The sequence below is a fragment of the Anser cygnoides genome, chromosome 12 (assembly GCF_040182565.1).
Source record: "Anser cygnoides isolate HZ-2024a breed goose chromosome 12, Taihu_goose_T2T_genome, whole genome shotgun sequence".
Classification (NCBI taxonomy): Eukaryota; Metazoa; Chordata; class Aves; order Anseriformes; family Anatidae; genus Anser; species Anser cygnoides.
This window is the reverse complement of record NC_089884.1, coordinates 18488619-18514000: the sequence shown is the minus strand read 5'-3', so window position 1 is coordinate 18514000 and position 25382 is coordinate 18488619. Positions and strand designations below refer to the sequence as shown.

The window sequence follows — 25382 nt, the reverse complement described above, 5'->3', positions numbered from 1 at the left end:
AAGAGTCCTTTTCCTAGTAAGCCATATTCAAACAGGAATAAAGATGCAAGATAGATATAATTACACCTTGTACATTTGCGGCCTAATAGTATTTCCACTGAAAGGAAAAACAAACCCCAATATTTTCAGGTGTTAAAAATGAAAAAGCATTAAGTCATAGTTCTAGGGATAACTGACCCACACTTGTGTACTTGAAATCTGCCCTCCCGGATTGCTTGACAAAAGTGTATTTGCTCTAAAATCGCACACCAATGTTTAGCTTGCAGGGACTACCAGTGCACAAACCCAGAACCACTTGGTAGTTAACAGTTTACAAGAAAAGTCTGCACTGAGCTCCACAACTGCTAACCTGTACCATCTTGAGCTGCTTGGCTGTAAAGCTTTTACAAGCAACTGCACCTTTCAGTTCAAAACAGGCTGTTCAGAAAATGCCTAGCAAGTTTTTCCCCCATCAACCCCACACAGACCCTTTGGCGCTCAAAGCTGAACACTTACGCATGGAAATCTCCCAGATTCAAGAAGTATGATGGTCCCAAATGCCCTTGTCACCTGTACCCAGATGCCCTGACAACAGCAGCCATCAAAACTAACACTATTAAAATAGCTACAGAAATAATCCTGGTGAGCTTCAAAGAAAACATATAAAGAACCTACCTTTACTTTTAATAATGTCCTAATAACATATGTAACTCTTCTGGTACCTTAGGTATTTTTGCAGTTTGGATTTCTGCATAACTATGAGGGGTTCTATGATATGCAAAAAAAATAAAAAATAAAAAAAAAAAAAAAAGAGAAGAGAAAAGCTATAGATTGCTTTTCCATTACAGGTCTTCACATTTTCTTTGTTAAACTAAGTCAAGGGATATATAACTTTAAAAGGCTTAGCTTAAAAATACCAACATTCTCCCACCAGATTTTCAAATGCAAGTATAAACTAATCTAGAAACTAACATCTCACAATTTAAGTTCCCCATTCCTTGGAAGTTTATCATTCAGGTCCAACACTGACATTGCTGATTTCAGTTTCTGGCATATCAGAATTAGCCTCCAAAGGAAATTCTCTCCATTGATGTTCTTCAGTAAGTGGAGGTAGAGGTATTAATGACTGCAGGAGATTTAAGGAGTAGAGGGATTGTTTTGCTTTTCTTTTTTTCTCCTCAAATCCTTGATTTTAAGAAAAAATACTGAATCAAAAGGTCAAAAATTAGAAAGTTTGAAAAGGAGAAAATGTCACTAGAATACTTTTTTCCCTTCAGCTTTAGCTATCTATATCCGGCCCAGCTTGAATCAGTTACCGTTCATTGCATGAGGTTTCATCATTTAACTTTTGTTGCCAATATTTATTCCTGGATATAACTCACAGTCATGGGGTTTAGGAAATATTTGTCCATACACCAATGACATGTGATAGCTGATGTGTGCAAAACATAACAACAGAAGACACACCAATGGTGCTAGTCGATCTTGGTATCTTAAAACACCCAAACCCTACCTGGAGCAAAACCTAAACCCAGTGGATCTGCCTAGGTTGAACCACGCTAAAAATCTTGTCTCTGAACACAGAATAAAATATACTCCTCATAAAATCTAAACATTTCATAGTTATACATGCAATGTTTGAATGACTCAGCCATTTTTAAAGGCCATAAAGTGCCCACCAGACAAGGGCTGATGCACACCTGAAGGCAGGATTAAACCTCCACTGACTGACATAGTGACTTATACACATCGGTAGTGCGTTACGAACTTTCTTCCTGCAGTGACATTTTTCATAGTCCTCTTCATCAGTTCAGGAGGAGGAAATGAAGGAAACACCTGACCGAAATGGTGTCCAGGTTTTGACCTGGAAGCGGGAGTTAAAAAGGCTCAACTCCTCGCTGTGGGGTCAGCACCTTATTCACCCCATCCGTCCTGGGGTTCGTGCCAGCAGGACAAAGCACAAAACACCAAGTAGAGGAGAGGAAGGTGAGAGCATGTTGGTGAAGAAGGCAACTGGAGAACACGACGACCAGTGAGGTTTTTTGATCTGCTATGAAGCTCTGTCTTCTGAAGCCCACGGTCTGACAGGCAGAAGCTGAAGTCTTCTTCCTCAGGCTTACTGTGCAGCCACACAGTGGCAACTGGCCCTTGCAAGAATGGCAAGGTTTGGGCTTCTTTACAGAAATTTATTACTACAAAAAGACACACAATGAATCTGCCAAGTTAAAATATTCAATTAAAAAAATCTGTTACTTACAAAGGCCCAAAGCAGTCAAACCTCACTGACAAACTGAACCAAAAGCAGTTTGTGACAAAAAAACTGATATAGAAGCAAGTACATCTGATTCAAATGGCAGAGACCATTCGTGCAAAGGCTTTACCTGTGCTGGGAGCCTTGAAACACTGAAAAAATGTAAAAGCATTTAAATAATTTTCACAGGCTTCTTTCACGGGTATCATTTGAAAGGAACCTCAGTGCAGAAAAGGTGTCCATTACAAATGGGAAAAAAAAAAAGAAAAAAAAAGAAAAAAAAAGGAAAAAAAAAGAAAAAAAAAGAAAAAAAAAGAAAAAAAAAAGAGTGCCAGTACCCCAAACAGGCAGGAGCATACAGGGAAGTCTGTGTTTGATTTGAGTTGCTTGCCAGTTATAACAAAACAGAAATATATATTTTTAAGAACCATGTCAATTGGTAACCTCTGGTTCTAAGAGACCAGATTAAATCTTCCCCAAGGTTGGGGATGCCACTTAGTTTGAAGTATAATTAAAGGCAATGGGCCAACTGTCCCTCTTTGAAGTCAACCAAGTAACAGGAGGAATAAATCTGGACCTTTAACATACAGACACTTCAGTCTGATAACTATACAGTTGGGGTTCAGCATACATAAGCCAGTACCCTTTCTGATTCCAAACCTGGGGCTTATATCTTAACAAACACAAGAAGAAAAATAAACATTTTAGGTTCAGTGTTCACAAATGCTGAATATTGAAGAAGATATTCAAAAAGAATGAAATCTGGGATTTTATTAGAAAAAAATAATTTTATTATAGTTTACTTATATTATTTTTATATATATATATATATACACACACACACACACACTTTCTTTTCCAATTTTCCTGACTGGAAATGGTCTGGAACCTAGTTTAGGTTTCCCCAAAGAGGTAAAAAGAATATTTTATAACTCTGCCACTAATTCCTAACTAACCCAGTATGGGTTTTTCCAGCTTCACCAAGCATGCATTGCTTTGTTCCTTACTAATTTTTCACATTGCAGTTATCCTTCCCAAAAGGCACAAACCTTTCTGTCACTCGAGAGAGGTAGTACTGGTACCTGATGTTTCCAAACCAAGAAGTTTGTTTGGCAAATAAAGAAGAAATGTGGGGTAATATCTACTTTCTCCAGGTAAAACTACTATTTGATAATAAATTCCCAGAGAGATTGCAAACATCTAGACTTTAGGACCAAACTGGTGTAGACGTTAGCCCCAGAATTCACACGAGGAGACAACTTCCTTAACAGATCAATTATATCAAGTCTGAAGACTACACCTAGAAATGATGGAGGGCTTTCTCCCCGCCCCCCAAGAAATATTCTGGTGTTTTGCTCGAAAGTAGGACACAGAGGGGTGCTGACCTCTCCACTGGGGAGGAATAGAGTCATTTTGCCATCTGCAGGGAGAACCAAAACCCCATATGGTGAGAACTTGCTTTTTTTTTTTTTTTTTTTCCAGATTCAAGATTAGCAAAGAAGGGCTAAGAAATTTGTTTGTGAACTTAGACTCAAACAGTCACGGCCACACACACAAAATATGTGAGGCACAGGCAGGAAGCATCTCTGCAGACTCTTAAATACAAAAGTTACAGCAGTTTTCAAGGTTAATAGAATTAATAAAAATGAAAAACAAGTTACACATTCAGAAAAATCATTGCTACACAGGGCAAAGTTTATTGAAAAATAGCGTTTTTTGCCACACTGCCTAACTGATACTGAAAGGCTGCAAATAGATTGAGGTGCTTGCTAATGATAACTTTGAAGAAAAATCACACTTAAAACTCTGACTGATTACAGAAAAGGTGTTTTATCAACTGCTCCCTTTATGAATAAATATGAAACTACCAGGAAAATGTTTAAACAGGTGTAATCACAACTGCGTATGAAAATTGAGTTTGGAGGCTGCAAGGAATCTTAACACAGTTAAGAAAGAATGAAAGCAATGCAAAGCTGGGATCATAGCCGATTATGCATGTATCATGCAAAACAGGAATGTTGTCATAGCAGCTATAAAAATGTCAGTGAAAACTGAACTACTATTACCAAGTTGTAAATGAAATGAAAAATGCAAAAGGAAAATGTGAATGAATACATTAAGAGAAATGCTATTTCTTTCCTGGTAGCTAAACAAGCAAAACAAAACCATTCTCATGAAAAGGAGGATTTTTAAAAACCAATGTGCATAGAGAACAATTGCAGGGGGACACATCTACACCGTGTGGCTGGATAAAATTATTGAGATTTTGGGTAATGAATTCTCCAGGCCTTAGAAAGGAAGGGACAGCAAAAACATAATTTCTGAAATCAGTTTCAAAGTAAGAGACCAATTAGGTGCTGAATTATATTAAGGGCCAATATTGTTTGCACTGAAGAGAGCTTCTTCCGCCTGTTAACAATGGTAATGTGGCTTTCAGTGTGACCACCCTGTTCAAAACCGGAGCTGTTAAAAGGGAACATTGCTAGCTTTTATGCACTACGGTCATTACGGCGTTATTTAGCTACTTGCACAAGCGCTTAAAGCTAAAGGCAAGCAACAGAATAAAAAGAGCCAGACCAAATAACAGAAGGACCTCTTGGCAGAAGCAGATCCCTTTGTCCAGGAGCGCGATGCAGCAGAAAGCTCCGCTCAGGCAGAGGCCCCGCAGAGGAGCCTGCAGGACGCCGGCCAGCCCGGGGCACTCGCATGAGGCTGCACGGAGGGGCTCACGCGCTTGTGCAGCCACCATGCACGTTGTTCAGCTGCTACCGTACGCACGCTTAGCTTATTTTTCCCTAAAATTAGTCTTTCGCAATAGCCAGCCGCTGCAAAATGAAATTCTAGCACATATTGTTAATTAAAGCGAGTCCACATAGACTTGGATATTTAAGCAAGCGCTGGGTAAATACATGAAGGTTGTACCTTCCGCTTCTGCATTAAAAGAGCAATTACTTGGAATATGCTTCACAAACATCAAAGTTAAAAAAATATTTTTGAGTTCCTAATGTGTCCGTAATTAATTCACACATTCAGCTGTTGAGTCCAGAAATATGTTCCTGTTGATAATTTGCATCTAATGCTTCAAAAACAATCTGGCACATTTTTATTTGCCTTAATGCCTGAAAGCTATTACCAAGATAGTGCTTTACAATGTCATCATCATTGCTACCACGTATACACTTTAACTAACACTAGCGCTTAGGTCTGAAGAGTTTCCCTCAAGAATTAAGCAGTTTTGTCTCAGGACACAATGTCATGACAGTAGCTTAATGGAAGGGAATGTATTTACCAAATAACACCCTTAAACTTGAAATCAATTTGAATTCGAGTACCGTACTAAACAAACTGCACAGGAAAATAAGGGAATTTTACAAGAATAAAAGCCACCCTTCCCCCTTTATTGACTCCATCTATTTCATACAAAATAAAAGATATTTTATTGTGAGAAAGATTCTGAAAAGCATTAGCCATCCCCAGCTCCCAAATCAATGAGGGAACAAAGTGCTTCACAAGATCAGGCCTTGGCATCAGAACCACTTCACATCTTCATCAGACATGCCCAGGGCTAATATTTCCTTACGTATAATGTTGGGATTGCAGAAACGATCTTTACCTACATCCTTTTCACAGACACATGCGTTTAGAAAGTACTGTGACAAGGAGTCCAAAACCATCCAAAAGCAGTCCCAATATTTATTGAGACAGTATAAAGATTACCAATTTGGGTACGATCTGAATTTATGAAAACTAGGATTTCCTAAATCAAAACTGTTTGCTTCAATTCTTGAACAGAAGAGGAAACCATACTGGAAACCTGTTGGTTTATGTTTGATTTTGGATGCTACCTCAGCTCCTTCTCTGCTGGTTTCATCACAGTGCTCTAAATTGTATCAGCTACTAATTCTTCTGAACATAAAATCACCTTTTGAAATTGCTGCTTTTTAAAAGACTCCGTCTGTAGTTATTATTGCAGTTTGACCTCTGAAGAGAGCAAACTTACAAGTTACAATACCGCAAACCTGTATTTGGTCATTTCTTACTTAAAATACTTGTGTGCATCTGAAAGAAAAACAACTGTGGATGGATGTTATCCCTCCGCTTTGCGTTTAATTCTGGCAGAGCATTTCCAGAACTTGAAACATGATCTCCAAGGGCAGGAAAGGTAATTTAGAGACTCACAGCCCCACGTTGCACACAATGTATGATATGCCACAGCTTAGGGCAGTACCCAGAAAACTCTCCCCATTCCTCCAAATGCAGTTGTTTAACGTGGTCATCCCCACCAAATCAAACAAGGAGATATTTATTTAGACAGCAGTCCGAGAACCAGACCACAGAGCAGTTTCAATGTGACTTCTGCAAGTTTTCCCTCCAGCACTCCCTTTGGTCCCAGGTGGCTCTCCGAGCAACGAGCGGGGCCTCCTGCTCCAAACCCTACATACCACAGCCCCGTCCGGCCTGCAGAGGCTTCCCCTCCCTCGTCACCACCACCAGCCCACGTCTGCTCGCGTGTGTTCAGACGGGAACGGTGACTGAGCGCTCGCAGCCGCGTGCACAGGGATGGGGACGGCTCCGGGAAGGGATCTGCCGAGCTCCAAAGAGTCGGACAGACCGACTGCAGGCAGCCCTAGCGAGCCCACAGATGCTCGCACGCCTCTGCAGCACGAGGCAGGAGGATCCTGAAGTAATTCCAGCGCTAGAGCACGGCCAGAAATAATTAGTTTCCCTGCTCCAGCATTAACCGTGCTGCAGCTGAGCTTCCCGTGCGTGTTTGCCAGGAGACTTTTGTAGAGAAAGGGAGAAAGAAGGGTGGGGACAACCATTCATCTTTTTTGAACATTAAATAGAAAATATCCCCCACCTAATCACAACTGCTCCATCCACGGCTGCTCCCCATGCAGACCAGAGCCCCAGCACAGACCTGAATTTGCTGTTCCTTGACGCTGGGCCACCTGACCTGCTTGGAGGGCAATGGGGCTGAGGCTTTTTGTGCATGCTCAAAAACAGGAATTAGGGCACCCGGCCCGGCTGTGGGCACAGCCCACCTGCAAAAACCCAGCAGCAAAGCCCCGGGCCAAGCCCAGCTGCTCCCAGCTCCCAGTGGGGCTGCAGGACAGAGGGGTGCTGGGTCCTTGCTCCCTGGTCCCCACCGGCCCCTGCCCGCATGTCCCAGGCCTCGGCAGCGTCCCGGTGATGGGGAATGCAGGCTCTTTGGCTCTGGCAGCCACAGGGGAAAAGCTGCATTAGCAGACTTCTGTGCTCTGGCTGCTGCCATGGCTGCTCGCTGCCCCCCATAGAGCCCACGGCTGCGTACGCCCATCATCCCCTGCATCTAACAGGGACTGCACATCAGAGGCAGTGGTGGGTGGGGAGATAAGGGGAAGAAGCTTTAAACATTGCCAGGTCAGCGCAACAGGAGGTAAGCAAGTACAGAGGCAGCAAGGAGTACTGAAAGTTTTTGATATACTCCCAGGTGGACTACCCAATGCCTGTAAATGTTTCAAAGGGGGGATCCCCTTTCTGTGCGCATGGACGTGTTTCAAAGGAGCCCCAATCAGTGCAATGTTTCAAAGACCTCTACTCTCTAAAAATTCCACCTCCAGCCCCCCCCGGGCTGAAAACATCTCTAAACAGATCCCTTCCTGGCTAACTGCAGCTGAAGAGGTCTGGTCTGCTGCTTACAGCCCTCCTACAGGCCCCAGTGTAAAATGAAACAAAACATCTACCATTTACCTCCTCCGGGGATGCATCCAGCCTGCTCCTTCTCCAGGGACCCTGTGCGGGACCCAGTATGCCTCTGTGTTTGTGCACAGGATATGAAGGGCTAGAGTGCAGAAGGGTAATTTTTCAAAGCAGTGTGTGGGAGTAGCAGTGGAAATTCCCTGCATATTGCTTTGAAAAAAATAACCCCCTACCTCCATGAATTATGAGCAGGGCCTCTGACTCCAGCCTGGAGAGCCGAGAGGTGGAGGAGGGAGGCACAGCCAATTTAACTGGATGCACTCTTTGAGACTAGGATGTAAGAAAAAACTGGAATCTTTAATCATATTACGGACACTGATATGTGAGAGGGGTCACGGCTGAAGAGCAGGGATGCCTTTGTTGACAGTCACCTGAGCAAAATGAAACTGTAGGTAAGTGTTTAGGACATCTCTCAACTACTGATTTTGTGTTTTGCAAAATATGAGAAGGAAGTGCAGCACAGAGGTCTTGGATTATCAAAGCCAAAGTGTTTTTTTCTTTTACCCCAAAATTACATGTCAAGGCTAACTTCATTGCCTTGGCTCACTTCAAATTCAAAAGCGAGATAAAAATCTCTCCCTGGAAATGCTTATCCTCCTCAAACCCTTATCTGTGATTGGTATCAATCATTCATTTCCCCCAGACAGCACCTCGATGACTATATTAAACCAGACACCTTAATTTCAGACAGATACAAGTTCATCGAGACGAGTCCGACGCCGAGCTCTGAGCAGACACAACCCGAGGACAGGCTCTCCCGGCTCTGAGCACCCGTACATTCACTCCGGGATTGCGGTACCCCTCTCAGCACAAACAAACCCTTGTCTGTTGGTCCTAAATTGGCAATGACAGTAACCGCTGTGGCACAGACCTGGGCTGCAGGAAGAGCATTGGCTTCTTTCTCCCGCTGCCCACCTGACTGGACGTGGTCTCGTACAGAGAAGGGACACTCTTACACTCATTTCGTACATGACAAACCAGACCGAGGGACAGCGGGGCACGTGCTGGTCTCTCCTGCAGCCGGTGTAAGGGATGAAGGCTCTCAGGCTTTCAACAAAGGCTGGGGGAGCAAGCCCAGGAGGCAATCCATCACTCTAATATTACTGACTCAGCACATAGCAAATTAACACCAAAAATCTGCACAGCACTTACTGGTAGGCAAACTGTGACGTCTAGTCTCCCCTCTCCTCTGCAGTACTCCCCAGCAAAAAGCAAATGCCAACAGGAGACCCAACAGACAACACCTTTCGGAGTCAGCCACGTGTCACAAAGAGGGGCCCCGGTGCCTTGTGAATAGTCTGAGATGCCCAGAGCAGGAGGACGTTTGGCTCATGCTACAGGTTTCCATACTTTGCTCTTTCCTAAACTCACCCCAAACAAGTGAACTTAATGTTAACGTTCCCAGCCTGTATCCCAGCAAGGGGACACAAAGACATGACCCCTCAGTGAAATAATCAGGTATTTTCTTATCATATCCTGGCATATATAATGCCCTACGTATATGGAGCTGAGTCCATATGTACCTTTGCATTTATATAGGTTTTTTCCAAATATGTATTAGAACTTATGTACAGCTTTAAAGAAACAACAGGTACAGGTTTCACAAACAACAGCACCACACTCTTCTCAACCTCCTCTTTCTCCTACCAGTGTTGTTTTCCAATAGCTCTCTGTAATACTGAAACTTGTAATGACATATATATCATCATGTATTATTCCAGACAGCACTAATTTGGGGATATACATAAATAAACTTCACATATCAATCACTGTAAAGTAAAGAAAGTACTTTTTTTTTTCTTTTTTTTTTTTTCAAAAGGACGAGGAATTCCTCCCTCAAATCAAGCAGAACCTTAATTCAACACTTATGAGCTATGTATTTAAAAATCAGCAATTATCTACTGTATCATAACTTAAGCTGAAAGAAGTGATAAGCTTGCCTAAGGACTCCTTTCTTTCAGGCTTTTGTTAAAAAAAAAATCTAGGGGGGAGCTGCATGAAATCACTATGGTCCAATTAACAAGAATCTCACTCTTCAAGCTTGCAAACAAGAGATTACATTAACACCTGCTACAAAAGCAAACATTTTTAGATATCTTCATCTTAACCTGTTTGACATTGACTGGAAACTCCTGCCTGGCTCTAGAATGAAAATTATGATGACTGACATGTATATTTTTCATTTGGGGGTATGGGGAGCGAAGACTGTGTCAGTCTGCATTTCTCTCTCTCTCTAGTATTTATGCATAATTCACATCAAAGATAATAGGAGTTACATATATGCATTGACGGGAGAATAGTTTCCTAAATGTAAAATTGTTGAAGGAAAACCATTATGCTTATGGGAGATAAATGCTGCACATGAACATACGAGACACACAAAGTGCGCCGGAGGGTCCTTGAAGGCTCTCATGCAACGTACGCCTACAGTGGCATGTGTAAGTTACTCCTTTGTGGTCTATGCATCAAACTAAACTGACCTCTTGGGCCAACACATGTATTCGTAACATCTGTACAGACAGGAAAAACATTTCTTTGCCTTCATCAGAAAATACCCGCATGCAGCTGCAGCAGCAATACAGCCTGTCAGATTGCAGTGACACTTCACTTCATGCTCGTACAACAGGACTGTAGCAGGAGGCAGCAAGCACTGCTCTTAAAATCACTCCTATGTCTGAAAAGTTGAACTTTCTGAAGTCCAGAATCGTTGGGAAAAGAAAAAAAAAAGCTCTGAAATAACTCTGTAAGCATTTTGTTTTGACAATGTTCCTCAGGAATTCACCACATTTAGCTGGGAAAATGCTAGCAGTTAAATCTATTCAATGTCATGACATACAAAATTGAAACATAATTGCTCCTAAGTGGTTGACAACTGGCAAGTACTTTTTACGTGGATAGAGAGAAATTTATGCTATCAAATGGAAGATACTGTCAAAAGTTTGATTTTAATATAAATGAAAATGCTACACGAGGACTCAAAAGGATAAGGAAAAAAGCTCAGCAGTAACACTTTTATAACCACATATTTAAAAAGCTTTGAAGTGAAGAATCATTACATCAAAATCATTTTCCTTGAAAGATAAAAAAAAAAAAATACAGCATGAATATTAACAAGTTATTAGAATAGTGAATTTCAAAGAGTAGCAAAAAACAAGCAGCCCATGAGTGGCCTAGTTTAAAGAATGTCTTACCAATCATATGGTTAGCGACATGGATTTGTATCTCTCTCTCATTCTCAAAGGTCATCTGGCACTTGATGCATTGATAGGTCTTTTTCTGTTTAATAACCAAAAAAAGATTAGAGAAAACTGCACGGTAGCATAAGGCAAGTGTGATCATGAATATAGCATGTTATGTGCTTCAACTTCCCTCCGCTGAGCCCTTTCCTACTTGTACATGATACCACTATGATACCAAGTTGGGCTGGGCTTTTCCAGACCATAAACACGACCTCTAATTAACAGCCTCCTTCTACAGAACTTTAATTTTAACTTTAAAAATTTCAAATGATAGTACTTGAAAGTCTGATTGACTACTTGAGCCATAATCAGATTGCTTGTGTCGTTTAACCCATGACAGTAAAACCTCTTGTAGGTTGAAATAAAAGATGTTGAAAAGATCACAAAAAGAGCAACTTTTTCACAAAAAGATATACTTTTTCAAAAAATTCCATCCTTAGAGAAAGTTTAGAATAGAGTAGGCAAAACTCCTATAGTTACTTGAGGAAGTAAAGAACAAGAGGAAAAATACATTTTGTACAGGTCTCCCATCAGAAATCCTGAAAAACCTGCGTTACCACACAGAACGGTTTTCTAGCACAATCTGTTGCAGATTTTCTCTGTCACAAATTCATACCAGGGAGGTTTGGCTGCAGAAATCAGGGGATGGTGTGAAGAGGCAATTACACGAACTATTTATTCAAATAGGAAAAATGGGGTTTGGACTCAGATTGACAGCGGTGCATGCATTTGAGCATCACGACAGGGAAAAATCCAAGAAATCATTTGTAGAAATGAAAATGCATTATTGACAAGTTCGACGTCCAAGTTAGGAAAAAAATAAAAAACTAATGCTAAGCTTTTGTACACTTGCAAAACCTCTCATTTCCCAAAGCAGGACTATGGCGCTTTCGTCTAACGTGCATGTCCAACTCCTGCATGGGAACATACTATCTGAATAGACATCTTTTGACATGCAGTTTAGAAAAATCGGGCCTTTTGTTCCTACTCCTTCCTAGAGAATAACTCCTACTGCAGCATTTACCCCCAGACAACTGCTGCTTTTGCACCCAGGCAGCAGCGCAGCCCCACAGCCGGAGCGTGCGGCAGCAGGAGTGTACACACCGCACTCGTGCCCGGACTCCGCTGATGGATGGGTGAGGATCCAAAGCCACTAGCAGTGAGAGACCTAACTCAGGGACCAACACCCTCTTATGTTTTTGAGACAAAATATTTTGTGGGTATTTTCTGTGCGCTCTTAGATGCAAATTATTTTTTCTTACGGCTTCCACCCCACACCTAGGTATAGAATCTTATCTTTAGGACAGCAGTGGTAAGTCAGAAGTTTTGAGTTAAACAGAGGAGTTGCTGTCACCCCTTCCACATATAGGACCCAATTTCCTTGAGCACCTGCTGAGGAAATAACAAATTAGGTGCTTCCAGGAGCTTCTTAACTACTTCCCATGTCATCAGTGGCAACAAGTTCGCCTGCTGGAGGTTAATGAACATGCTGTAATGCCGCAGTAACGAATGCAACGATCTATCGCTGGTATGCGGATTCCATGAATTCTGTACACAGTGTGTGTTTGCACACAGGCAGGGCTTTCTAGGCTAAAATAACAATGGGCAATTAACATGATAATAGGAAGAAGGATATACTCCATTGGCCGAAAACTGACACAGCCAACCATATAAAAGGAAATACTTTGGATTGGCTAGTTATCCCTAGGCAGCTCAGGAAAGTATCCTCCTGGAGTCCATTCTGAAATCAAGGCTGTTAATGGAAAAGCAGCTGGATTTCTGCAGCAGTGTTCCTTGGGAGTCTATTCCAGCCGACGAGTGCAAGCACACATACGTACACATGTATTCTCAAGCACACTGGCACACACATGCTGAGGGCTCCTAGCTTGAAAAAAAAAATGAAAGAAAAAAGAATGCAAAAAACCTTGGAAGAGAAAAATGGGACTGGGTGGTGAATGATTCATGTGGTCACATTTAAAACTTGAAATCTTCCTCTTCTGTAAAACTTCAAAGCTGACTCAGTTCTGTGCCTTGTTCAACACTTATCTCTGTTATGAGGGTTCCCTAAGTAACTAGCTAAGAAGGACAATATTTCAGCTCAACTCCATTGCAAATCTTTAAAGTTATATTAAACACAGACAAATGATTCATTTTTTTAATTGATTTCGGTGCTTCTGAAAGCTACTTACTAACAGATCTGGAGACAGGATGTCTTTGTTTATCCACAGACCCAGTGCGAACTCCTCCACACCATTTCACAAACTTATAAAACACTCCACTTGGTGTGACCACCCCTCAGAGAAGACAGCAGACTTCAGACTTCCTGCGAATATTATCTTTAGCTTCAGCTGACACACATGCATGCTAAAGAGCAGTTTAACTGAGGCAATGGCTCTTTTGATCGGGAACCCTGCCTGATACAGAATAAGGTCAATAAATGGCTTCATACAGGCCACCAAAGAGCTATAGCCTGATTAGCACCCAAATGTACGTGCATGAGAGTGAAGAGTTGATTTTTTGGCTCATTAATAATTGTCTTTAAAAGAATGTCACACCAATAGACTTCCATTCTCAGTAAATGGGAAGCATTAGTTTTAATACAAGGTTATGTTATTTGTGGTGCCAAATACGATCTTCTGCTACCGTTTCTTGTGGGTATCATGACTTCCCTGACATTTGTAATGGGCTGGTTATGTCTTTTTCAAGTTTTGTCTTTCTGTGTGGTGACAACAAAGTTGCTCATATTCTGAGGATCTAATAGAGTCTAGATGACAGCATCAAGGTGGCATAAGAGACCAGATGAGCAGGCCTTCAACTGAGAGCTCAGTCCCCATTAAGTCAAGATATTTCATTCTAATCTTGGCACAAAACAGTAGTAATAGCAACAGGGGGTTCTGCTTTCTTTTCTGAAATAACTATTGTTCCCATGGGTTTTCCAGACTGTCCTCCTTTAAATCTGGAAATGGTTTCCTGTTCTACAAAGAAAATATTCCTCCATTCAAGTGGATTTACAAGGGAAGAGAAGGGGTGGGGGGAGAACAAAGAGAAGGGATTGAATCCAAGAAAGCGTGCAGGAGAAAAGGAACTGAGTAAAGGAGCACAATAGGGTTCATTCTTCCTACTTTCTATGCCACCTCCTTTGCTTCTTCAGTCCAAATAACCTAGGTGGGCTAAATAAAGTAACACCATTCAAGATGGAAATTTAACTGAAGCCTGAGCATTTGCCATTGTCAATGTTAAGCAAGCATTGTTCATGATAACTATGGTACAAACTAAGGATAAATCTATGTAGGAGAAAGAGCAGCCTGAAACGTGACAGTTTCCAGCATTAGAACAGACAATAGGAAATCTCGGTACTAAACAAGCAGTCATGTTTCTCAAGGCACACACATTTCTCTAGAAGACATTAAAATGAATTAATAAAATGTTTTAAACCTGAAGCTCCTATGCACAGAAATATGTTCAGAAGAAAATGAAAATGTTACTTCTGACGTGACCATAACAGAACAAAGAAGGTCTTGAGCTACAGATGTGCCAGATACTGGAATGGGACTTCCACTGGAGATGTTCATTTAAAAGAAACTTTAGTGCTGTTGAGACAGAAGAGATCCTGTAGAACTGTAAGAATTAAACAAACTGAAGTTAGAGCAGCCTTTCACAACCAAGGTGTATTTTATTTATTCCTCTTAGTGATATTCCATATAAAAGACCATTGACTTGATTTAAAATCCCCTAATAATAAATCCTCTGACGCAGATGTTTCCTGCACAGGAGGCAAAAACTTCAGCCACGTAGAAATAGTTTTCGATCATCATAATTTGATCCTACCTAGATATCCTACGAAGAAAGGTAATTAATTCACCATTATTTTTTTTTTTGGCATAATAAAATGGAAGTGAAGAAGACAGAATGCAGCAGCATCTTCAAGAGTAATGTGCTTTATTTTACTACAGGGTTAAATCTTCACTTAAGGTGTTTTTTTTTTGTTTTTTTTTTTTTTGCTGTTGTTTTTTTTGTTGTTGTTGTTGTTTTTGTGTGTGTGTTTTGTTGTTTTCTGAAATTTTTCTGGACTTCCAGACTCATTTCTTCCATGCAAGAAGTATAACTGCTGGTGTAATGACTTCTGTCACATTCACAGAAGTTACATATTTTGTATGTCGTATTTTCCATTTGATAGGATTTCATTTTGCTTATTACTCCAAAGTATACACCAAGCATTTAAAATTGAATCTCCCTATATTTGCTTTTTGACTGTACCTTTTCCTAATCTTCAACTGCTTTTCTGTTACAGAAAGAAAAATCAATATGGTGTTTAAAAAAGAAATGTGGAAGAGCTGAAGAACTGGAGAGAAGCAGCTCTTGCCTGGACATCTGCAGGTTACTCTATATGCATTGTACATTTAAGATAGCTCTACTAAAATGGTATTTTGCCTGTGCACAGCATACTAACAAGATGAGGAGAGATTGTGTTCAACTTGTGCAGTTTCATTATGAAGCCAATGAAGTTAAGTAAACATTATTCTTGAAATGCAGGAATTTATCCACGTTTAAAGGACAGCCTAATTATTTGAAAACCCCTGTGCTAGCCAGACACAAAGAGCACCCGTTATCTTGAGAAACCTGAGTGAGACACCAATAGTTTCCACATGAACCGCTATCAGAATTCAGGTCTTGTACCTATAATGAAGGGTAAGATAATGAATTATTTCTAGTAACAATAATCTATTCCTGGGATGCATACCATAAAGATCTCCGATATTAGCATATGTGCAGGTCATAGACACCTGTTGAAGGCACCATTTGCCATTGCCACAAATGCTGATTTTTCATTATCTTCTACAAAGGAACTAAGACCTTGTCCTCATGGGATAAAATTCAAAGCATTTACCTTATTGAAGAACTTAAAACTCTCCCCTGAGAGAACAAGTATGGAAGCTCTCACTGAAAAGAGAGAGTTAAAGCAAGAAATCAGAGCAGCAAATGGCAACGTATTCTGCTTCTGACAGTCGACAGGAAAGAAAAGGCTATACTTTGGGTTATAGGCATGGCCACGTGAAGAGTTAGTCCTACCTAAGAGAATAAAGTGTTTAAAAGAATTTAGAAAGAAATAAAGACCTGAGAAAGAGGAAGCAGAATGGCCTAGTAGGAGCCCCAGCTGAACTCTCAAAACGTATCACACTGAAGGAGGGATATTTCCATTTCTTGTTCTTCTGCAGGATGAGGTGTATGCACCGGGAGGTTTAGTCACACACCCAGAGGGAACAATATCCAGTTCTATTACTAAAAAAAAACCAAAACTTTCCTTGGTATTTGATCAGGAGCCTGGAAGGGGGTGGTGGGGCGAGCGGGTGCCAAGGACCAGCAGCGCCGTGCCCCCTGCTGCCGCCCTGTGCGGCCCCAGCGCCAAGCCAGAGCTAACAAGTCCCATGGGGGACACGGCGACAGTGCTACCGGAGGCATCACAGTTTGTGTCCTCGGGACATACTTAGGGTCTTCTCTTACTTCCTGAGCCTCTGATGTTGTATTCTAATGGCATTTACAGGTTCTTTTAATGTAGTAAGATGTGTTTGTGGGTGCTTTAATTAGCAGATTGACATAAACAGGCATCTATGGCTGGAATTATTCATTAGGAATTGGGTGCCTAATTTCCTTAGATACTTTTGAAAATCTCACCCCATCATGTTTAATTAAAAATGTCAGATGATATCAATACTCAGACGTGTCTGCTGTTAGTCTCCCGAGAAGATTTCCAAAATCTACTTCTCATTCCATCTGTTCCTGACAGAGGAAGGACTGACTTGGCCCATTCTTGAACCAAAACGTCAACAAATAATTTTAAAAGACTATAAACTGCAAATGATATTAATCTCCTGAGCAGGCTTCTGAGACCTTACTTGGATACTGTGTGCTCCCAAGCATCTTGTAAGCTAAGAAATAGGAAAACAGGCTTTCTGCGAACTCCAAGGGAGAGCACGCTTCTTTTTCAAAAACATAACTTGCCTATTAGCCAGAAATTTCCAGATTTGCTAAGAAAACTGCTTCTCCTGAAGGAGGGCCACGAAGCAGTTCCTTTTAAAATCACACACACGTGCTCCAGGCATGTATGTATGCACACAAACATCCAAGTAGCCTCACAGCCTCACTCACTCAGACAGACATCCATAAGGACAGCCTCTCTAGCACAGTCATTTGTTTTAGGTGAGAATTTGGGGGGAATTCAGTACAGTTTTCCTCGCAAGTTCCTGTATCTTCCTGCTGGTATTTATTTCCCAGGTAAGAAATCATCACTTTCCATGAGCATGACAAATCAGATTTTTTTCCTTTGGGAACTCAGAAGGTCTTTTTTCATGGATATGCCTCAGTTTTTCCAGATCTGCCAGTTCAGTAGCTTCAGAATTCATGAACAAACTCAATCCTCATCATTCATGAGCACATGGATGTGTCTCAGCTCTCTGTTGGTAAATCTATGGCAGCTTTATGATAAAAAATCTAGTGCTCTGCCACTAGGAATCTAGGAGCCTGTAAGACTGAACAAAATCTACTTTTCTATGTGCATTACTCTACCCTTCTTTCTGTTTTTCTTGTTCAAGTAATTTTATAAAATGGCAGTTAAAAAAAAAAATAAAAACAGGACATCAAACCAGTTCTCAGTCGTGTTAAAAATCTACATTTTATCCCTGTGACATATCAAAGTTCAGCTGTACTTACTCTGGGCACAGGAGATGTCTGGGTACCTTTCCTTTGGCCACTAGTCTCAGGCGTCAGGTCTCGGTGGTCTACCTGAATGTGGCTCTCCAGGTCTTCAGCACTTTCAAATTTGACACTACACTCCGGACACCTCAGACTGCCACACGGTCTCTCGTTCACCTCCTGCGGGGTCAAGCCCAAAGACTGTCCATTGGTGCTCCTGGTCATGCACCCAGCACACAGGCCATAGGGAAGGCCGTTCACATCCAATTTTACCAAGTCCTGCTTATTTCGGAACTCTTTCAAGCACAATGCACACTTGTAGAGTTTTTGCAAGGCCTGGCCGTTGGGCGACGAGGTTGCAGAGTTTCCTGCCAATTTCTGCATGTGAAACGTCCCATGAATTTTCAGCTCAAGCGTAGAGGTGACCGTCTGCATGCAGACAACGCAGCGAAACCCGGTGAGGGAGTTTCTGAGGTCTGGATGCATCTGGCAGTGTTCGATAAATTCCTCCTCGCTCTGCAGCGGCATTTTGCAGATCCGACACGTTCCTGTATCCAAACTCTTGCTGTGAGTGACCTTGTGCTCGGTCAGGGTCAGGAGCGATGGGAAGCGTTCGCCACAGATGGGGCACATGTAGTGCTTAGCTGGGCCTCGGTGGGTCTGCATGTGCTCTCTCAGGCCGTTTTCTGAGAAAAAGGTCCTTGAGCAGATATTACACTTGTGGCTGCCTTTGATGAATTCCGCTTTCTTCCTGGAACAGTCATCCTCCCCGGGCCGGATGTTATGATCTCTCAAACGATGGTTCTGCAAGAGGACCTCCATCGTATAGGCAGCCCCGCAGATGTCACAGCCATACATGGGCTCAGAAGCATCTACATCATCCTCACTGGCTTCATGGCTGTTGGAAGTATCTGGGTTCTTCATCAACATGTTCTGGATATCTGCCCCTTCCGTCTTCTTATTTGTTGGGGTCATGCCATTAGCTGTCCCATTTTCAGCGCTAGCATCAAAAACACAATGTTTCTCCCGCAGGTGTTTTTCAAGCAAGATGATGGCATGAAAAGCTTTGCTACAAAACTTGCAGTTGTATTTCTTGCTGTGGGTTGTGATGTGGCACTGCAGCTCTACCTCTGTGCTAAAAGTCTCACCGCAGAAGATGCATTTGTGAGACTTTGATGGATTCCCCAGGTGACTATGCTTCACATGGATTTGGAGATCCACCTCCTTCCTAAAATCCCAGTTACAGGCTGTGCAACGATACATCTTCTTTTCATTGCTGTGCTTGACTGCCAGATGCACTTGGATAGATACCTTGGAATCAAAAACTTCTTGGCAAAGGGTGCAGTGATACAACACAAAAGTATGCATGTCCAACAAATGCTTCTGCAAATCATCCACCGAAGAAAACTGTTTGTCGCAGCTCTCACACACATAATGAGTTGAAGTTGTCATGTAATGTACGGTGAGATGTTGCAGAAGAGACTCCTGGGAATCAAAGTCTTCTTTACACTGAGGGCAAGACTGTTTCCTCAACAGCAACTCCAAATGCAACTTTAAATGGGTTTGAAAACTCTCAAAATTTGAGAACTTTAGATCACACTGATTACATGGGTATTCACCGTTAGACACTGAGTTTACACTAGCAGAAAGCCGTTGCCTTTTAGGGGAAGAGACTTCAACATCAGAAGAAACTGGACTCTGCTCTGCTTTTGACTTCTTATTGTGTGCCAGAGGAATGTTCTTGTGGTTTTCTTTAATATGCTTTGTAAGCTTCAGGATGGAGCCAAAAATGGGGGAGTTTGTGCAATAAGGGCATGAATAAACTTCCATAAAAGACTGTGTTGGCTGAATGACAGGGGAATCCAATTTTGAATTTCCTACATTGCAGTGAGTCTGCTGAATATGCTCAGTCAAGGTTGCTTCGGTCAGAAAGCCCATGGAGCACTGGTTACAGAAGAAAGCGTTGTTGCCATCTTGAGGGGTAGCATTTGGGCCACAGTGAGTAATACGGATGTGTTCCTGCAAGCTGTTGATATCTGCAAACATCTCAGGGCAGTAGTTACAGTGAAAGGCAGAAATGTTGCTGAACTGCATCATAGGATAGGCATGGTTTTTGTGCACCTTTCTCACGTGTTCATTCAAGTTGTACAGCGTAGGCATGGAATCAAGGCAGATCTGGCACGTGTGGCTTTGCTGAGGTTTATCTGCATGAATGGTCTTCAGATGGATCTCCAGAACAGCAAGGCTGTTGAAGTCACGCTTCGAGCAGTATGGGCAGCTGTAAGTAACTTTAGACCAATTCTGGCCTTCCTCTCTGTCCACAGACCTGATTTTCTTCTGTCCTCTCAAAGGCTTTAGGGTCGAATCTGGGGTGGAACCTCTTTCCACCGACGCACTGGAGTCGGGCGTTGCGCTGCTCATGGATGCCACGCTCCCCAGGACGGGGTCAGGGCTGATGCTGTGATTGCTGGAGTCAGGTTGTCTGTGGCTGTCCAAGTGGCAATAGACTTCCTCCACTGAAGAAAACTGCTCTGGGCACATAGGGCACTTGTGTTTTTTGTTGGCATGGGCTTGATGAATGTGTGAGAGCAGCAAGTTTTCATCTGAAAATACTTCAGGGCAATGAATACACTGCAAATCTGCCTTCTCGGAAAGCTGTGGGTGGCGTGTCATTACGTGCTTCTCCAAATCTTCAGTCTGACTGAATGTCTCTTCACAGTAATCACACATAAAATCATCCTTCTTCACCTCTTTCTCAGTCTTTGCCATATGTTCCTTGTTCTTTTTATGAGCTTGCATGTGACTCTGCAATGAGCTGGTAGATGAAAACCCACGTTTACACACAGTACACTTGAACGGTTTGCTGGAGCTGTGGGTTTTCAGATGAATTTTGAGGTGGTCGCTGCGAGAGAACGCGGCCTCGCATTCGTGGCAATGGTACTTTTTATCCCCTGTGTGAAGCTTTATGTGGCGATCCCTACTTCTCTTGTGCTTAAAAAGCCGGCTACAGTAGGTGCATTTGAAAGGTAGTTTGTCACTGTGGATCTGCTCGTGCCTTTTAAGGTAGCTCAGGCGAATGAAGGACTTATCACAAAACTGACAGGGATACGGCAGGCCAGTCCCCCCTTCCTCCTCCCCGATGCCGAGATCACACCCATCTCCTATCATCTGAGTGGGTGATGCAACATCTTTGCTGGAGGGAGATGAAGCCACCCAGGAGAGTTGTGGGTCGTCATCACCATCTGTAATGGGAAAGCAGAAAGGAGATTAAAAACAATTCCCAGTGCATCTGTGAAATAAGGACAAAGCTCTCAACAACACTATGGGCTTCTGCTACTACAGCATAAAAAAAAATCAACTCAAAAAAAAAAAAGAGAGTATCTCTTGAATTTCAAAGGAGGTTTGAGAAAGACAAATAAAAATATATTTGCAAACATAATTCACAGATACACAAACATAGAGTATTAATAAAAAGCATTTTTCTTTAGCAGGTTTAACACCTGCTCACTGTACTGTAAAGCAATAAACAATGAATAAAGAAAGCAAAACACAATGTGCAGTGAAGCAATACAAACGTTTTGGAAAGCTACAGTATTAAGTGATCACCTGTGATTTTGTGGGTCTTTTTAAATGCTACATCGAGATGACTTTAACTAATGTCCCCATTAAACAAAATCCTTCAGTTCTGTCTCAAAACTGTAATAGAATTAAAGGCTGCTCAAAAGCAAGCAGATTCAAACACCTATGTGAAATAAAACATCAGATCTGAGGCAGCTTGACAAAATCAGAGACCTGCATCATTACCACATCCATTCACAGGAAAGGTAACGTTGTCTGCTTGGTACAAAACCAAACTAACAAATTAAAAACAAACAAACAAACAAACAAAAAACTATAACAGAAATGATCACTGGAGATCTCAAGACATCACAAAACAATCAGCTTCAGGAGGAAACAACAATGGCTCAGCCTCTGCTTTAATGACTATTTCCTTTGCTCAATATGAGGCTTTGGAAAATATTTTATAATTTTATATTACCAAAAAGAAACACAGGACCATCTCCAGCAGCAAAACACTCATTTTAGGAAAAATACATAAAGTTTTGGCAGCTCTCATAAACAGAGTTGTTAACGAGAAACAGAAGAAAGTTCAAATATCCTAATCCCAATAAATGCGGAGATGTTGAGCGAAGCACAAATGCTACTGCTCTGATACAAAACTGATCCATGGAATGAAGCAAAAACAAAACCCATGTAAGCGGGGGAAGGCGCTGACCACATATATATTTGGGGATTCAAAAAAGAAAGCAGTTCTCCAGATGCGCTGTCCTTATAAAACATTTAATGCTCCTGCTTCAGCTCTTACTAAAACAAACCAATAAAAGCCTCCCCAGCCGCGCGCAGAGGCTGCCACACGCGCGCTTCTCCCGCCTGCCAGCCCACGGCCACCGCTCGGAGAGCAGCACGTGGGAGCGCAGGGCCTCTCAGGGAAGAGCTGCCTTAACGGGGACATCGCCACGGCAAGAGGCTAGGTCCTCCATCGCCGCTCCCCTTGTCCTCTCTTTTCATCCCCCGGACTCAGGCTCCCTGCTGAAGGCTCCGGCAGCGCCTCCAGCCCCGGGTGGCCTCCTTCCCGGGACGTGCGTGCTGGGTGCCTGCCCTGCCGCCCTCGCAGCCAAATTTCCTGCTCCAGAGCGATGCTGGCCACGAGGAACATGCTCCCTCCCAGCCCTGAGCGAGCACCCACTTTTTAACACCCCCCAGTTCCTCGTGCTCGGCCAGCTCCTAAAGCGCCGGCCAGGAACCACCGATCTCCACATCAACTTTCCCAGCCTTCCTTCTCCCGGCCTCTCCCCGCAGCTGCAACAAAGCCCGGCTTTCCAAGCTCAAAGCCACCTCGCCGAGCGCTCCTGCCCGCCACCGCAGCACCGCTCGGCCCCTGAGGAGCCCCCGGCCCCCACCTGCCCCCGGCCCCCTTCCCCGCCGCCAGCAGCCGCCTCCGGGCCCCGTCCCCACGGACCCGCGGCCACGGCCCCGTCCGTCGCGGGCAGGGAAGGAGGGAGGGAGGCAGCCGGCTGCCAGTGCCTGGATTAGGGGCCCCGGGGAGGTGCCGGTAGCTCGGGGCTGGCTAATTCCCTGCTCTCGCCAGCTGGGCTCCCCCAGGGGCAAGGAGACAAAAGGGAGCACGAGGGGGATGCTGGGCCCGAACTAGGGCAGCACATGTTGCGCGTGCTGCCGCCGCGGCTGGCTCTGCTGGGGAAAAGAGGAGAAAAACAACAACAGGGGGAAGGAGAGCACACGGCCGTTGTGTTATTTACTACTCTGCCTTGCTGGCTGAGATTTGAATACTAAAAAATGACTGCTTTGCAGAAACGATTAGAAAAGTAAATGCATTTTATACATCCTCCCTTTTGCAACCAGGCTGCTCGCATCTATTGTGGGCACTGGTCTGCAGAGGGACGACTGCACCGGGGGAGAGCTCAGAGCACTGAAAACAGCTTCGGTGAATAAAGCTCCAGGGTTCAGCCTTACACTGAAGGTGCTAGGGGCCAAACTCAGGTAACACAGGCTGGGCCAGCTCCTTCAGCTCCTTTAGACACGCTTGTGCCAGCCACTAAGTTGGCAAAATCGAACAAATGTTCTCTTTCTCCTCTGAAATGAGCCAATCTACCTCAAAATTCATTCTAGCAGTCAAAGAACAACAGTCCCCCTCCAGCTGCTGCTCTTCAAACATTTGGGGCTGTTCAAAAACCAAATCCAAAGGCTGATATGATTCTGGGAGCGATGCACAAAGACGTTGCTGCACTACTGTAAGCTGGATTCACAACAATTAACATTGCTCTCGCTGAAAAGCGGAGTTTGTGTTAGAAAGGGAAGCGTTTACACAGACAGCTGAAAGCAGAGATTGTCTCCTTCTGTTAGCCTGATTGAGACCTTTCACTGATTTTCATGTTTAACTTCTTTTTCTTGCACTGTTTGCTCATTCTTTGACAGGTTAAAAAGAACTGGGAAGCTTTAAGCCCCAGGATCAACCTACCTTGACTTTCTCACAAACAAGATACTAAATTACAAAATGCCTAAAACTGAAGAAATTAGGAAAGAGTCATTATCATTAATCTCTTCATTGAATGAAAAATAGCCCTGTTAATTTTAACTTGCCATTTTAACTTGAAGAAAAGACCTATAATGAACTGAGAAGGAAATTCTAAGGTGTTTTACCAGAGCAATATTTTACTGGGAAGATATATATTAGATGTAGTGTGACATGTCTGGCAATGATGGTTAGAATAATAATTCTACATTAATGCAATCAAAGGAATGTAGCAGAATGAGAAAAATCACTTTCAAAAAGGAGATTAAAGTCATTAAAAATGGCTAATCCTGCAAAGTGGGACTGTTCTAAAATAGAGAATCACATGGCTGGTGCAAGGCTTTTGTCAGTTGCGCATAAGAGAATCAAAACAAGTATTAAAAGGAGAAGAAAATTCAATAAAAAGTTTAATTAGGAAAAAAATAGCATTGAGGAAGCTTCAGGATGTCAGTGGTTTTCAGGATGTATGTGTGGGTCATGAAGCTTAAAGGGCCAAAGTTGATAATCAATCTCCAAGTGGTACAGTAATTTAGCAACTTAATGTTCAGCACGTTTATGGGACTGCAAGCATTTATCATCATCACTGAGGAGCTAATTCCAGCCTCAGAGCATTCAATAAATGTATTTTGCCTTCTAATAAGAGCAATTTGGCCAAACTGCAGTATAAATCATACTTCATTCTCTGTTTATCTTCCAGATAACACGAGCCAAGTTCAGAAATATACACACGAAGCTAAAAGAAATAAAATCAAGTCTTAAAAAAACATGGTCTCGTTTAGGACAGAGACATGTAGCACATCACAGATCGCCAGAAGCGAGCAGCACTGTCTCCTCAGCATACACCGATGGTGATATATTTATTATTTCAAAGTTATTTTGCTAATAGAAATAAAACAAATGCAATACAATTTCCTAGTCCCTGCAAATACTTCTCCCTTCGCTCACTGCGTGCATTCGAAGGTGAAATATTCAATGCTGGCTATGAGACATCCACCCTGGTAGGATTTAGGAGGAAGACAGAGTGGGATCTGGCAGCTCACACGTGCCTAACCTTTGCTTTACGAAAGCTGTGATCAAACTTCCTGCTCCCCACACTGTCTCCCCAAGCCTGGAGGGCTCGGGCTGCTCTCTGGCAGGGCTTCCCCCGTGGAACGGGAGGCCAGCTCCATCCAGCTGGTTTCGGGGCAGACAGCAGCACGAGCTGAGCACTGCGGGGCTCAGAAGAGGCCACGAAACCTGCCCAGGCAGCACCTAAATACCCAGTATTTGGCCAAGGAGACAACTTCAGAGACTCCCCTCCTGAGAGGACAAGAAGCCACAGAGGGCAGCTTTGGGAGGTGCTCCTCTTCTTCCAGGTTTGTTGCTCTAGCACAGAGCTAGTACACCAAAG

General features: G+C 42.8%; 1 protein-coding gene and 1 long non-coding RNA gene across 9 annotated transcripts in view; one reads left to right on the top strand and one right to left on the bottom strand.

The window, feature by feature from the left end:
* Positions 1-25382, bottom strand: part of ZNF423 (zinc finger protein 423) — a 214844-nt gene that overhangs the window by 75843 nt on the left and 113619 nt on the right. For all 8 annotated transcript variants that reach the window (XM_067004639.1, XM_067004640.1, XM_067004642.1 and 5 more), the window contains 2 exons: positions 17920-21143; positions 11164-11248 (listed from right to left, as the gene is read on the bottom strand). In XM_067004639.1, coding sequence (XP_066860740.1) covers positions 11164-11248; positions 17920-21143 — 3309 coding nt within the window. The remainder of the gene's footprint in view (positions 1-11163; positions 11249-17919; positions 21144-25382) is intronic.
* LOC136791821 (uncharacterized) lies at positions 14766-24913 on the top strand. Its single transcript, XR_010834625.1, has 3 exons — positions 14766-15060; positions 15503-15588; positions 24690-24913. It is a non-coding gene; the product is annotated as an uncharacterized lncRNA (long non-coding RNA).